The 16648-nt window shown below is 43.4% G+C and overlaps 1 protein-coding gene across 5 annotated transcripts in view; it reads right to left on the reverse strand.

Moving 5' to 3' along the window:
• Positions 1–1405: 1405 nt before the first annotated feature.
• grin2bb (glutamate receptor, ionotropic, N-methyl D-aspartate 2B, genome duplicate b) overlaps positions 1406–16648 on the reverse strand; it is a 53591-nt gene continuing 38348 nt past the window's right edge. For all 5 annotated transcript variants that reach the window (XM_088373163.1, XM_088373161.1, XM_088373164.1 and 2 more), the window contains 10 exons: positions 15545–15659; positions 15264–15469; positions 14160–14331; positions 13200–13353; positions 12719–12844; positions 11431–11660; positions 10366–10526; positions 9715–9902; positions 8517–8755; positions 1406–6750 (listed from right to left, as the gene is read on the reverse strand). In XM_088373163.1, the coding sequence (XP_088229289.1) occupies positions 4378–6750; positions 8517–8755; positions 9715–9902; positions 10366–10526; positions 11431–11660; positions 12719–12844; positions 13200–13353; positions 14160–14331; positions 15264–15469; positions 15545–15659 (3964 nt within the window). In that variant the 3' untranslated portion in view covers positions 1406–4377. The remainder of the gene's footprint in view (positions 6751–8516; positions 8756–9714; positions 9903–10365; positions 10527–11430; positions 11661–12718; positions 12845–13199; positions 13354–14159; positions 14332–15263; positions 15470–15544; positions 15660–16648) is intronic.

Here is a 16648-nt window from a genome sequence, read left to right on the forward strand (position 1 = left end):
TTCTGTCGGAAAATATATGCCTTGTCTCAATAAACACTGGAAACATTGCTACTCATGACCTATATTCAGCAGGTGTCTATTTTCTGTTAATATTGTGAATATTATGGAACATGCAATATATAAAACTTGTCACAGCAACCTTTTCCCCTCGACCTCCACATTCCCACTTGAGGCCCCTATTCTGCTTTATTTGTTTTCAAATCTACCCTTTCTACTCTACACCTCCTCATGTATTAACCCCACACATGATACATGTGCAGCATCACATAGCACCCTCTCCTCTTCCTCCTCTCCTGTGCACAACTGACACATGTGGGCGTTCAGATCAGGCGCTGCTTTCCATTTTGGTTTTCGCTATTGTCGACGCATTGTTGCATCCGATCCGGTTAAGATGCTGTGGGAATACTGTTTAAATCTCTCTTTCTCTCTACCACTCTTCCACTGCCATCTCTGGAAAAAGAGCCAGTTGCTAGGTAACAGTTAATTGTCAAGAAGTAGTTACATGTGTTGCAATGCACGCCGAGCTCGTCGCCCTGATGATGTCGGGAGAGGAGAACAAGTGAGCGGAATAAGATGCTGATGGAGGGATTGTTTCTAAAAAAAAAAAAGATGCAAACTGATAAGGGATTAGTTTAGTCAGCGTGTTGTGCGCCAGTAGATGTAAAGATCTGCCCACATAAGGGAGCCATTGCTAAAACCTTTCTATATATCCCCTTTTACAAGAAAGCACAGCTGAGGAACAAGGGGGTGTTTTTGGAGCGCTTTGATGTTAGCATCAGTTCCCTCATTATGCTTATGTATTTTTACAACAGCATGTAAAAATTCAGAAACCTATATGAGGTGCAAACAGAGGACACGTTCCTGTTCCTGATCACCTGAAACATTCCCAGCTCACTCCATAACAACATACTAAACGGTGAGGTACATTTAAATACAGCAAAAAAAAAAAGAAGGGAAATAGATAACAGTGTTTTGGTTTTGGAAAATAAGCAATGTCCCACAAGCCAATAGCAACATAACTAAACCTCTTATATTTCTAAGGAGCTGGAGCTCCAAATGTGTCTGGCTGCACTTTGCTCAAACTCACCAAAGTAGCGATACAGCACCAGCGCCACAACTTAGACCTGTTCTTATTTGGTCTAAAAATGTCATCAACTTTCCGCCACTACATTGTCAGACGAGCCGGGGGTGTTTGAAATAAAACACTCTCTCTGGGCGGTCTGCTAAATTCCCAAATACGCCAAAAAAGGCTCACACCTGAACAGAAACCAAGATAAGCCAGTTTTTATGCTTGAGCACACCTGCACTGTCTACGAAAATAGAGTCCATTTAAATCAACGAAACAAAAGATTCACCAACTGTGTTTTGCCCTTCGTAGAAATGAACTGACAAGCATGTGTGAGATTTCACTTTTTTTATTATTAATACTCAACACTTTTATTCCAAAGAGACAGAAGAATAATATTTCTCAGCACTTATTTGCACATTGACTGTGTGTTTTAATCTCATTGTTCAAATATTACTAAATATTCCATCAAATCTGAAATGCTTTCTTCACACAAGTAATTAATTTGCATACAAAAAAGTGAGGGTGAACAAGATTTGGAGTTGTATGTACAATTTTTCACAATCTGTACAGCTCCGGGATGGCGTTTGATCGTCTGAGACCCAAACAGAAGGAACAAAAGCGGAACGACATTGTGCTTCCCATGGACTAGTTGGTGCAGATCTTCTCCTTCAGGTCAAAATAAAACGATCAAACGTGCATTTTCCGTCATTATAAAGAACTGCACATTAACACGTCCTGAAGTAGTTACAAAACAATTTTGCGAGGGGCACCTACGAATCAAAGATTGATCGCAAATAGACCTTTTTCTCTGCCATTTTGTACATTTGTTTAATATATCAAAAATCCATGAGTGCCTCTATTTACATGGAGTTGTATAGTACATATAAAAGAAGTGTGTATTCCTCACTCACGCTGTGTCTCGCACACACAGAGGTAATCAAGCTTACAAATTCAGGCACGTACGACAACAGAAATTATGTACGGAGATATTTTGTTTTTTTAAAAAAAAAGAGAAAAAGAGGAAAAGTATGAAAAAGGCTTTATCAGTGACTGACAGCAAAACCTCCACCGTGTTCAAGAACATTTAGCCAACACAACCATTTATCAATTTTGTAGAATGTCTTGTTAACTTGGGAGTATTCATTTTTGATTTTGGTGTGTTAGATTGGTGTTTTCTCTTGTTAAGACAATCACACACACACAAAAACACGTACACTAACACTGATCGTGTACCAATGATATTTCTAAAAAGTAAGTTTTCAAAAAACACCCAGTTGCTGGCCTAAAAGTTAAAATTGTAAAAGCAGAAAGAAAGAATAGTGTATGCATGCAAACACTTATTATCATACATACTGACTTGTCAACCAAGTTTACTGAAGTTGCTTTTAATTTCGAAATGGGGGGGACAAGAAAGCATTCACTCTATTGTGTGCTCCATATTTGAATTTGCCACGGAAGAAAAATTTCTCCATCGGTATTGGGTATAATTTTGTCCAAATGCATTTTTGGATATTTAACAATATTACTAGTAACATTTCAATTGGCATAAAATAAGGACAACTTGATAACATGCTGATGGATCTGGGAGAGGGAGGGCTGCGCCATTATGGGAGTGGTCATGGTTGGGGACTAGCATCACAGAGTAGATTGTTTGATATTGGAAGTTCCACTGTGTTGGAATTTGAATTAGCTGTGGAACCTGGTCACATTTTTAGGGGGGGGGGGGGGGATTTGCAGAAATATAACTAATAACATCGACAAAATATGTCATTTGCCATTTATCGGACTGATTGTTTTAAATCTAAATTAGCTTCATATTTTGTGGCTTGTTCTTTTCCTGCAACTCCCTAAAAACATAGTTTACCAAAATGCCAACCTATACCGTAAAGTAGCAGATTCGAATCCTTTTGGGGAACAAATTTGAATTTCAATGTTTATTTATTTTATTCATGATGTTTTAAACATAATATTTTGTGGAAGTGCAAATGTTGTTCCAGAAAGAGTGTTGCACTCATTTTGGTAATTGGTGACTATGTACTAAAGTAGGCATTGTTAATACCTTAAATATAAATAAAATAAAACAAAAGTAGCATGCAGAGCGTCTTACGCAGAGCATATCTGGTCCTAACACCACAATTGCCCTGGTGAGTAAACACAGAAGCAACAAGTAGGTGATCACTTATGCTAAATTAATTTGGTGAGGATAATGTCAAAAAAAGATTTATTTTTTTTTGCAGCAAAAAGGAATGTTTATTTCTCATTCTGGCACAGTGGCTCATAAATTCTAACTACTATTTTACCGTTTTGTAGGGTCTGTGTAAAACTCCTCTGAACCGCAACACTTCTCTACTTGTCTTTAGAAATAACATTTGACACCTTCGTTGAAGCTCAACTGCCTGAAAGTTTGCCATTGTCACAACTTTCTTTAACATGTGACTCCTGTGATGAAAGTTTTTAGCCCTGAAATTAAGGAACCAATTGTCTGGAGGTGAAACAATAATCCTTTAAGGCACATCCAGCTTGAAATGAGAGACCCTTTCGGTGCTGCTGAGCAGAAAGCAAAAAAAAAAACTAAATGGAAGGCAAATCAGTATGATGATGTAGGCTTCCGTAGGTGAAATAAGACCATTTAAAAAAAAAAAAGGAAGCCAATAAGTACATTGTACTTAGTCATGCCTTTTTCTCACATACACATCACAATACTCTCCAAAATTGTGAAAAGTAAATAAATAAATAAATAAATAAATAAATGAATAAATCAAACATGAAGAAATAATTCATTACAAAGAAGAATCCAAAATGACAGGAGCCCCCGAAATATTCAAAATGGTCCACAAGTCTCCTGTGACGTTGGTAAGCTAAGAAACAATCAACATCGTACAAACACTACTTGAATAAATAAAATCGGAAAACAAACCAATCATCTTGAAACACTTGAGTAATATTCAGTAATAATATTAACACTATTGGTACAATTATTGTTAATTTACCCTGTTACTTCAGCAGTGTTGATTTCTCATTCATGATTGTAATACCGTTGTGAACTCAAAAATTTGTTGTGGAACAATGAGCTTATCGAGAGAGCAAGCTCCTCCGTCCGTCTGTCTTTCCCTACCTCCTTCCCAGCACCACAATCCTCCCTCGTTGCTTAAAACTCGCCGTCCACTGTCTGGCTTTGAATGCATCGTCCAGATTGTGGCGTTTAGCGGCGTGAGAACGACACCCACTCGTGTCGCCTTCTCTTCGTACTGCGCCGTTTCTTTGTTCTCCGTTTTCCCTCGTTTGTCTTCCCCCACTTTATCCTCCCCTCAGACGTCCGACTCTATGCTGGAGAGCTTTTCATAGACGTGTCCATTGCTTGCACCATTGAAAGGTCTTTGGCTCAAACCTAACGTGTCCCGACTGCCAGGCATGAGCTTGTTGACCCCGTGGTGGTTGCCCATGGGACCGCCCACCCCGCCCAGACACAGATCTTTGGGGAACCTGGGGGCTACATTGGACATCACCCCGGCCGTGGCCGATGCAGGCAAATAAGAAGTGGCCCCCATGGGGCCCCGGAAGTCCCCTCCTCCTCGGGTGTTGTTGAGTAGCTGCTGCTGCTGTTGCTGCGTCTGTGGCTTTTTCATGTAGTACGGTTTGGCACCGTGTAAAAGACACTGGTCATCGCCGAAGGTTGGGATGAAGGGGTTCTGGTTCACCTTATCTGGGTAGAGAGATTTAGACAAGGAGTAAGTCCCGGCGCCTCTGCCACCACCACCACCGCCACCGCCGCTCCCACCTCCCATCTTAGCCCTGTCCCTGTCTCTTAGATCTCGCTCGCCCACGGACCGCCGATGCAACCCACCTTCGCCTCCGCGAAACAAACTAAAGGAGGAGCCACCTTTAGCCCTGTCTCCGCCGATCCCTCCAAACATGGGAGACTCTCTTTCCCCTGCGTACCTCTCAAACATCTGAGCATAAGGACTGGGGCCCTCCATGTAGCGGTCTTTGTCTTTAAGGCTCACACTTCGGGGCTGGGCAAATTGGCCGCCAACGCCGCCACCAACCCCTCCCTTGCGACCTGACCCCTCCCTCTGCAGGTCTACGAAAGTGTCATAAGAATGCTGCCTCCGTAAGACCCGCCCACCCGGCCCAAGCTTCCTGCTCTGAGTCGGCGTTTGGCCTGCTCCTATGTTGCTCTTCCCTGCAGAAAACACTATGTTGTTATCCTCGCTGATGTTGTAGAGGTTGCTGGGCTGAATCTTACACGAGTCGCAGCGCTTGCAGCTAGCAGAGCTGGGGCGAACATTGCTCGCCCCAATCCCGCTAGCAGGGCAGGAGCCCCCCGCCCCTCCGCTGTGGTGACACACACTGTGGCAGTTACGACACTCCCAGTCACCTCCGGCGATGCCACCTGCACCCAGTCCGGAAACGCCCTTCTCCCAGCAGGTGTGGGCCTGCTGACCTGCCGACACTGAACCGATCCCACCTTTGGAATCCTGCTTCTTGCATTTACCTTTGAGAAAGTCTTCCACAGGAACTAAGCTTTTACAGATACCGCCACCGCTACCAACGCCCACACCACTTCCTCCACTTCCACCCTCTTGCTCCCACTTGCCCTCCTTTGAGCGGAATTGGTCGGCATAGAATTCCCTCAAGTTCTCTTTGTCTTTGCGGAATAAGTAAGGTGAAGCGTTACCCCCTCCTCGCTTGCGCTCCAAGGGAGGTGAGATGGTGCGGTGTGCCAAGGGACCGTGAGGGAAGTGGTGGTGGACGGTGTGGTGGTGGGGTCTCCTCCTGAAGCCGCTCAGCTCCAGCTCGTCCTGTTCCCGTCTGCACTTGGCAGAGGCCGGCCTCTTTTTCAGGCTGTCCCTGTACTGCTTATGGCGCTTGGCGTTGCCCTCCAGGTTGCCGTAGGTGACGGTGTGAGTGGAGATATCCGACACGTCAGAGCGGATGTTTCCGTCGTCACCCCCTGAGCCTCCCCCGCCCCCACCTCCCCCGCAGTACCTTTCATGACCCCCGATGAACCCCGTGCTGGATGCGCCTCCTTTGAATGAAAACCTCCCGTACACATTGCTTCCCTTGAACCCAACTTGGTTGGAATCCGCGGGGGGGTGACCTGCAATCAGGTCAAACTTATTGGTATTCCTGTGAGTCATGGAGGGGCGAGGCTGGGTGGTGAAGATGGGTGCTACTCCTCCCCCTAAACTTTCGCAATCAAATATGCCCCCTTCCAATGAGCTAGCGCTGCCTAAGCTACGCGGCCTATTAGGCGGGGGGCCGGACATACCCAAAGCCGAGACCGGGTGGTGGTGCCGGTAATGGTCCTGGTACAAGTTGTTGTCCTTCAGGGGCAAGTTCCCAAAAGTCCTCTCCACCTCGCTGATGTAGTCAGTGAACATGCTGTCCTCTTGGATGTAGGGCGGTGCCGACTTGCAGTCTGCCGGGTGCCCTACGAGGCTGCGTCGGTGCTCCTGAATGTCATAAATGCCCGATTCACGACCACCGTGGTTGTACTCCAGGGCCGCGTGCGGCGAGCCGTTTATGCCCGGCACTGCAGTCATGTCTTTGGCAGTGCGGAGCAACCTCAAGATGTTCGAGTGGGTATTGTTCATGTTCTTCTTTATGGATGATGAAGGCGAGTCTATGGTTGATTTGTTTTCCTCAATTTGTACTCCGTGTATGCAGCTGTAGATACCCTGGAGTATGGAAATTGGAGATGAGCGGGCAGGTGAAGGGAAACAGCGAGGGTATGAAAGATGAAATGGGAGGAGAAGGAAGAAGTAGTAAGAACAATAAAGGTATGAGCAGTAAAAATGGAGGCTAGTACCAAAGACTTCATAATTTAGAGAGGGATTTGTGAAAGTGCCTGTCATGACTGCTTGGTTAAATCTTAATTCCTAAGAAGTGCAAGCAGTTGAGCGTGAAGTCAAGAAAGCGTATGAGAGAATTTGTAGCTCTGTCGACGCCATTTCTGTATCCACTGGTTTTTGTTTCAAATGATTTCTTCTGTGTTTAGTGTTTAATTAGGTATTGGACTGCAGCAGTATTACAGTATTACTTCTCCAGAAAAGTGTACTTTTACAAGTCCTATTATTCTGTCTCATATACGATGTTGATGCGTAACCACAGATGGTTATTTGCAGCTGTTGTGCAGGTGCATGTGTCTTTACACGTCGCCAACTACTGGCCTGGCATGCAAATTACACCATTTCGCTGGGACAATTTGTTGTTTGCATCAGAAATACATCTGGTAAACTATTCATAGTTGTCAAATCTGAACGGTCAAAGGCTGGCAAACCATAAGCTAGACTCAGACGTATTTGCTCAAAAACTTTTAATCATTTGTGAGTACGCTATTGTAGGCTAAAGGATGTACACTATATTATATATCCATCAGTAATAGCTGACATCAGCATGGTTTTCTTTATTCTCCGTGAGTCTGTTTTATCTGTTTCTGGGTGCTTGGGTGAATGACAGCTGCTCTAGTGGGAATGTTTGATCTGATCTCTTTACAGTAGAACATCTAGAGCTACTGTAGCTGCTCTGAAATGTTACCGAATAGAGGTTACCGGCACATCACCGTCTTTTCCTGCCTACTCTTTGTTCTGCTGCAAACAGTATTTTTCATCCTTTATCATTTTTGTGATAAGAAACATGAAGACTATAGTAAATACATACAAAATTGTTCAAATGGATATTGACACACTGAACCACTAAAAGTCAAATGTTTGCAGATAAAAGTCCTAATCGTGCCGCTTACATTTTGAAAAATATCACACTTTGAAAAGCAATCAAGGCAGATTTGTGACTTCACACTGCATACACAAAAAAATTGTTCAAGTGCTCAATGCCAGTTCTGACTTGTAAAGTCATTATCAGGGCAGTGTGAGTGGGCGTTAAACAAAATGACAATTAGAAGATACTTCAGCTTGGACACTAACTCATAAACACTGGTGTCTTTTTGTTTGACAAACAGTAGCTGAGACCATTTACACGCGACAACCCTCTTGGCGAAAAGGTAACATTATGCAAATGAATTACCCCTCCAATGGCTATTTCTGGGAAACGAAACAGCCTGCAATAACACTAAGACATCTTGTTAAATGACCCGTCAAAGAAACACGGTAAAGTAGTCTAAAATCTTTCGACAGACTTTTAGATCACTCGCTGCAAACACGCCACATAGCGCGTAAATTTCATTACAATGATTACTTAATTAACAGTTTAATTCTGTCAGGCTATTTTGGGATATCTGAACAGAACAGTATTAGCCTGGCACCTGGGGGGGGTCATCCAAGCATATTTTAAGGGGGGGCGGGGGGGGGGGGCAGTGCCCCCACAGCCTTACTCTGACTACGCCAATGCTTTTTCCATCTCGACCACAGTCGGTAATGTCTACAAAACTATTGCTGGGATCTGTCAGGTCGAGGTCAAAACCAAAATAACACCCATGTACACTCACCCTGCTAATGGAGAAGGTAACCCCGGGCTTTCCGGAACACACGCCCATGAAGCAGAAGCGCAGCTGCCAGTAGAACAAATGTTCACAGATGAAGGTGATAAGTGACAGAACCATGGCGGCCCCGAGCATGTAGAAGACCCCCGCCATGTTGTCCACATCCAGCTGACTGCTCATAACCTCATTCTTCTCATTGTGGCAGATACCTGTCAGCCATAAAGCCTCGAACTCCTCCATCTCACCTGAAGGAAGCAAAGAAACATGATGTTTGCAGATATGATCGTGATATGTCTGATCTTGAGGGAGTTTGCCTCAGGGGACGCCACTTGCAAGTGTGAGTGGAGGGAAAAAGGACATATTTTTTAGTTGTTGCCACAAACAGCTAAGGTCTCATGTATGTGGGGGGAACAAATGTCATGTTGCATTATTTTATCTGAACGCCCTGCAGAAGATCGTCCTCATTAAGGATTGCTTATGCTAGGCTGATCATTCTTTGTTGTAGGGAGGGGGGGGGTGCCTGCCGGGACTTGAAAAGTCCTCAGGGAGAAAGTTTGCATGGTCATGTGAGAAGTATTTCCACCCTAAAATGTGTCCATCTTATTTCCATATCCCTGGGGATTGCTAAAGCGGGAGGACACGTCCAGAGAGATTTGCCGGATTTGCCCCGATGGTTTGTTTTTCTTTTGTATGTGTGAGAGAATGAGAGAGAGAGTGAAGCGAGGGACGACAAGAGATCAAGTGGGGAATATTGTTCCTCGATGTTTGTTTAATATAATGATATTGTTTGTGCAAATGAGCATGAATGAGTCCATTTTAAAGGTGTTAATTTGTTTAATCTGAGTTTGTTTAATATGGGTCGGAAGCAGGTAGATCACAGTGAATACAAAATATCCCGCAGGTTCTCCTCATGGGATACATTTCTTATTATTTATTAGAATTTGGGGATTTTGACTAAATTAATTCCCTGACAATTATTTTTCCATGTGTGTTTTTATATCTGGTTCTTCTCCATCTGCAGCTTTTACTGCCGTGTGCATGATGCCGCAAAGTAACGAACTTTGCCAACTTGGCTCGCAATGACTCAGCTTTGATAGCCTTGCTGGCTTCTTCTGGAATCTTTCAGCTGCTTCCCAAGTTTCCGTCGCTACTAAACATTTACATATTGAAGTGAGTGAGAACATATCGCCCTTCAAGGCCTCACCGTCTCCAAACAGCATGAGGATGGCCAGGTCCACCGCTCGTTTCCAACCCGAGTCTTTCTGGATGGCAATGCCGTAACCAGTGGAGGCAAATACTTTGCCACTGCCGATAGTGACCAGCTTGCAGCCCTCGTCCCTTCCCGCCATGTAGTTAAGCACTGCGGCGTCATAGATGAAGGCGTCCAATTTGCTGTCGAGCACAACAGAAGAGCACAAGAATGAATTTCATTGATTGTGTTTTCTTTTTTATTGGTTTTAGTAACCAAATATGGCAACTTTCAAATCTAGTCACAAAAATCTTGCATAATTTATTGGAACCAACTGATGTTATGACATTACATTTTTTGTATGGAATCGTGGCTTTGGAACTTAATTGGTAATTGCACGTGAAGATCACAAGATGGAGACATCAGTGAGCCTTCCTGACAGCTCATTGATGATCATTGTAACTTCAATTTGGGAGTGTGCTGTGTGTCAGTGCCCACCCACCCACACTGGCCACAACTTTCTTTATCGCTATGTCCTTCATCATATTTTCCTCTGATTGCATCATTAGAGAAACTCTTTTTTTTCTCCTCCCTTTCATCTCCATGTTCGTCCCTCCATTCATCCTCTCCTCTGAAGCAGCCCCCCCCTCCAGAACCCCTCCTCACCCGGTCTTGAGACTGTACAGGGCCTCGTCCACATTTTTCTGGTGGAAGCTGGTCATGTAGGTGTGCATGTCTCGGTAGTTGTTGCGGATGTTGCGCTCTGTGCTCCCGTTGGGCACGGTGCCAAAGCGGAACGGCGGCGAGAACTCGTTAGGCTTCTGGAACTGTTGTTGATGAAGTCGGGGAGGGTGCAGGGAGGGGGTGGCGGTTTCCGGAAAAGAAACCACAAAGAGAAAATGACAGAGGAGTGCTCGTTAGCATAGAAAAGGCACCGAGACGCATCAAATAGCCTTTAATGCACTGTTGAGCAGAGGACAGAACGATGCTTGGGGAAGCCTAAATTAGCTAAATGTTTGGAGTCGTGATAAGAAGTCTGACGTACATGGGAAAATCTCAAGGACCAACACGCCGTGCTCTAAAGTATTCCGCAGCTCATTAAACCGAATATACAAATTCCTAAAAAGCCTTGGAAAAGATCAATTTGAACATCTAATTTTAGAAGAGAGAATACCGCTTGATTCTCTGTGTTGTTGGAACAAAAGTTCAAACTTCTTAATTGGCAGGAAAAGAATGTGCAAAGAGACAAAGAACCGACATGGGAAGGGGATGTAAAGGAGAAAAACATAAAAAAAAAAAAAAAGAAGAGGACTATCAAGGTAAAGCTTAGGATTTTATGCTTAAACTAATATATTAAAATATTCATTATATGTAAAGTGTTACAAAAATATGAAATAAAATATGAATGTTTCCCTAGTTTTGTCTAAATGGCGCTTGTTGAATTTTTCGTACGTTTGTGTGACTGTAAAAAATAACATTTTAGTTAAATCATAGTCTGTACAGTTAATTAAGTTGTATAAGAGTTTGACTGAAGAAATTATATTTTTTCGACTTCTATGCCCAACATTCTTAAACAGATAGCAGTTCAGCTCTTAAGAGAAATCTTCCAGTGAAATACTAAAGCAATGACAAAAATAACAAACATAACCTCCACCTCCAAGGAGGTCCTAAATAGTACTTGAAGCATATTTATATTCTGTTCCAGCACCCCTGGCTAATGTGTATTCCCACCTTTTTGTCTGACAGGCCCGACACCTGGTCCACATACTCCTCCTGGATCATGAAGGCTGCCAGGTTGGCAGTGTAGGAAGCCAGGAAGATGACAGCGAAAAAGGCCCACACTGATACCATGATCTTACTGGTGGTACCTTTGGGATTTTGCACCGGCACAGAGTTGTTGAACACCAGACCCCAAAGCAGCCAGATGGCCTTTCCGATGGTGAAGGAGGGACCGCCGGGTTCTGTGCAAGCAGGAGAAGGACATAAAATATGATGGAGGAAGAGGAGACAAAAGCAGAGGGAGCCACAACGCAGAAGCAAACTCCATCCACAAAAATAAACATCTCTGACAGTGCCAACAGATCTGTACATTCAGATTTCGAAGGTACTTGTAAAAAAAAAAAATCTGGCTGTACGGTCAAGAGACAACCTTAATTATTTAGACTGTTCTGCCCGTGTGTGTGTGTGTGTGTGTAGGTCGGAAGGTACAGTAGATATGACAAGCTAGAGGAGTGTGAAAGAAAAAGGGGGCGGGGCTAGACATGCTACAATTATTCCACATGTGCCCGGGAAGACAGCCTTACATAACCTCGTGGTTTTACCCAGGATGCACAAAAAAAGTATTTCACCCAGACAGGAGATATTAAGGAAAGATTGCATGAGGAAACGTTAGTCCAACTTAAATACTCATTTCGCCCCCGAGAGCAAAAAAAAAAAAAAAAAAAAGGATGTGAGCAGCAATAAAACACTTTTACAAATGACAGATTTGATCTTGAGTGGCTGTTGTTGCACCAGGCCAATTCACTCCTGACAGTCCGGCTCTATAAAACCTACAGGAAAAGCTCCGAAATCGAATTTGCTGACTTTGATGGGAAAATTGATTGAAACTGGCCCGCTCCCGTTTGACACCCAGCAACCAGCGGCGCTCCGTTCTGCCACGCATTGTTCAAACCGATAAATATTTCCAACGATAATAGAAGCGCTTGAGAGCATTCCGCCTTTTTACAAACTGGGAGGAGAAGGTGGCGTAACGCTGGTGTAATACTTGAGAGCGGCACCATTAAGAGTGTTGCTGGAGTGGGAACTGAGGATCCTTTTGCTCAGGCTTTGACACTTGTCTGATTGTGTTTTTATTACCTCAATTGAGTGGCGATGGAAGTAAATGCTCCACAAGTAGAAACTCACAATTCTCCTTATGAGTGATAATAGAGAAATTGAAAATTCAAGGTAACTCAATGGAGCGCCAAATGACTCAGCGCGGATGTGTGTGTGCGTACGTGTGTGTGCAAACCACTCTCACCTCTGCCGTCTGCCAGGCAGCGATTGTAACCCACCGGGCTGAAGTACTCAAACACAAACACGGCGACGGCGGACACAATCAGCAGCATCACAAACATCATCACCCACACGTCAGCACTGAAGGGCTCTGCAACACAAAAGGGCCGTGTTAGGTTAGCCGTTGACTTCATGTTTATTCAACTCATGGGGACCCGCATCGCAACAGCTGCACAGTCCAATGCTATCCGACATTAGGGTGTATGTGTTTTGCAATCTTTGAGAAAATGAGAAAAATCTCACAGTACACCACCAAACAAAACTGTCACAAAAAGTAGACATGATCTGAACGTCAATACTTTTAATTTTGTGCACATTTTGTTATCGGCTGTAACAATATTTTTTTATTAGACATGGCTTTGGCCTGAGCACAGAAAAGTGAGCAGGTGAGATTTTTCTCTTAATAACAAAGAGTAGGTCCCCCCAAAATCTTTTGTGTCTCTCACCTAAAAAGGCAGAGGGTGACACGGTCCCGTTACTTCGCGAAACCATGACGCTAATTCCCGTCTCGATGAAGGGCACGGAGAAGTCGATGACCTCGGACCGCTCTTCGTTGATGGTGAGTGAGCCCACCGCCATGTGAGCGTTCTTAAGCACCACCTGGCACACACACACACAAAAATGGATGAAGAGATGGTCAGTGAATGTAGAAAAAAAAAACACAGGACAAAAAAATATTACTGTGTGTGTTCAGTGAGTGTGTTTATATTCAGCCTGAAGTTCGACAGCATCAGGCTATGAATAAAAATGTAAAATAAACAGGAATTATATACCCTGATTTATTTTTCTTTCTCAGATATTATTAGCTTTTCTGTGTTCCCTAAATTGAACTACTTGGGTCTTCCCATGGGCATATAGAACCTTATAGAAATAACACCATGTAAGGTAAGCAAAAGTATATAATATTGTATCATATAAATGTCACCTGTACCTTGATAAATGAAATGGCACATCAGATTGATTCTAAATAGCGCCTCAAGTTGTATGTAACTTAACACACAAGCAAAGTTTCCCATCTCCATCTCCAATTAGCAGCCCCCGTATGCTCCGCCCGAGGTTGCGCGGAGCTGACGACTCGCGACCCCTCAGGTCAGGTGGACGGGGAACATGTGCTTGATGATTTGAAATAGGCAGAAGCCTTTCAGGTTATTTAATTAAGCCTATTGAAATTGCAAATTTGTGCGGGGACAATGTCAATTTCTTCCCGCTTCGGTATCAATAACAAACAAAATGGGAGTGAATGACGAGACAGAACGATAAAAACAAGACATTCCGAAAAAGGTAGCTTTAATTAAGATACCTGTATTGATGTGGCTTTTAATTAGAAAAAAAAAACAGAAAAATGTGTTGACTGAAGAAAGCCAATTTGTTGTCATACGATAACACATTATAAAAAAAGTCCTCACCTCTCCAACCATTCCGTTCCACGTCCCGTTCACCTTCTTGCCGTGTTTACCGTTAGTGACCAGGTAGAGGTCGTAGCTGAACTTGACCGCTTTGGCGATCTTCTTCAGGATGTCGATGCAAAAACCTTTGCAGCAACGCTTGATGTAGATTCCCGAATCGCCTGTTTGGTTGCTGACAGGTGAAAGGAAGAAGGAGGGGGAAATTTAAATATCAAAACAAGTCCAAATAGCAAGAGTTATATTCATTTAAATTACAGTACAGACAAAAATCACAAGCATGAGAGCGATGCAAAGCGTCTTATGAATAGTTATGGTTAGTTATGTTTGTTGTTCGAAGCAAATGTCAAACAAAGGGCACAGTATGTTTGGTTATCTTCTTCAAAGTTAAACAAGTGCAGCTCCATAAGTAGAAGAGCACGAGGTTGTGATTTCATATCATGCATGATGACTGAGGTACTGTAATATATTCCATAAATTATGCAATAATGAGAAACTGAGAGGGGGGAGGTCTGTCTCACCAAGCCTGTGTATGTGGGTGAGTGAATGTTTAAATCCTCAATATACACATTGTAGTATATGTAGGTCAGGGAAAATACAACTTAGTTCAGAAAATTACATCACACGGTTTTGTTTGCTTTTCCACTTTCATATCAGTTTGAGAAAAGCACACTACAAAAATGTCTCTTCAAAAAAGACTGCATATTAATTCCATCATTTATTTTGGGGAGATCTAGACATGTTTTGACGATAGGCTTTAATTGTTGATAAAGTAGCTTAGCATATTATTTTTATTGACATGTGTTTTGATTAGAAATCCAGGAGTGTTCATTCTTATAGTTCAGTTGTATTTAACTTTTAAATCAATACTCTTTTCCAACATGTATTTAAGTATCATTTTTGTAGCTGGAATATGCTTGAGTCTCTAAGTGCCGATTTATGAAATTCTTATATTCAATCACATTTTTAAGAGCAATCTTGAAGTGTGACAGAAAGCAACAAAAAAAAAGTATTACAATGGGCTTTCGTTATTGATCACTTGAAAATTTGTCGTTCTACGGAACCTCCCTGAATCACACATTACAACCAAATGCGAATTCCTCTCACATGAGTTTGAGCTGTTTACGACAAGGCACGGTGTTCCTCATGCAGGTGCCGCTTAGCGGGTCCACGTCCTCCACGATGACAAAAGGCGCCTCCTCCAACGTGACGATGGACAGGTGGTCCTCGTGCTCCTCCGCCGCCGAGTAGAGCTCGAAACGTGGCCACACGTGGTACTTCATGGCCAGAGAGCCCTTCTCCCACTTGCCCACCTGCGTGTGACAACAAGGCCTGGTGACGGGCGGGATTTTTAGAAGCGAGAGCTTCATGACAAACACCGTATTTACCCTGTCCCACGTTCTGTCCTTGTCGAGAAGAATGATGACTAGTTTGGGGAAAATCTGGTGGCCCTCCTCGCTGAATGACAGGTTACGCCCTTCAAACGTCACATTCATGATGTACCTGACAATTAGATTGCGAACCCAAATGTCAGAACGTGTGCGTGGGATTCAAAACAAAGGATGGCGTTTATTTCGAACAAGGCGTAATCATCGGCTGCGTCGTTATACAGAATACACACGAGGGCGAGGTAGCGGGGAAATATCGTCATTTAAATTCGACACCATGTTCACCTGCAAGCCAGTGATGTCATTCAGTTTGAGATGTGGACATGATGGTGACTGATAAACTGTGAGAAAAATTAAATAATAAAAAAAAATAATAATAATAAAAAAATAAATTAGAATATGTTCTGGACAAAACAATCCAATTTTTGTGTTTCTTCCATGTTGACTCTTGACCACATAAAGCGGTGAGAGCTCAGTGAAGGTTAGTTACAATGCTGGTTAACAACAGTGATGGAGGGAGAAAAGAGAAATAGCTCAAGGACATGATTCCATTTTATGATTTCATCGAAAGAAAAAAAACACAGTCTGTAAAGCGACCGTCCCAACTTCTGATTGCTCTCATGCTGACAAGGCTGACGAGGCAGACGGAGCCAAGGGCAAAAGGTCAAAACTGAAAAAGAGGGCAAGCGCATAAACCTCCTGCGAGAAAACATATCTGCAAACGTGTCTCAACAAGTGCGCGTCTCGTTCTTTTGCTCTCTTCCCCACCCTTATTCTTCCTCGTCGCAAACTGTGGGCCGCCGTCACCATGGAGACGTTCTGCCTCGGAACACAATCCGCCGGAGAAATAAAGATCTTGTCTGCATAGAAGGAGTACTAAATGTATGAGGCCATCATCTTCAAGTGTGAAAAGACAAACACAAGACAATAAATCTATTAAGGAGAGATGAGCAAAGGGCCAAAGATTTAATCACAAGTACCTCCCACTGGAACACTGAGTGGCTCTGACTAAGACGTCTTTGGCTGTATTAATAACACACCTCTCTCTCTCTCACACGTGCACACATGGCCGAGTGGAGGTTTCACACTTTGTTGTGCCAACAC

Source organism: Syngnathus floridae, chromosome 4 (genome assembly GCF_059516105.1).
Source record: "Syngnathus floridae isolate MCC-2025c chromosome 4, RoL_Sflo_1.0, whole genome shotgun sequence".
Lineage (NCBI taxonomy): Eukaryota > Metazoa > Chordata > Actinopteri > Syngnathiformes > Syngnathidae > Syngnathus > Syngnathus floridae.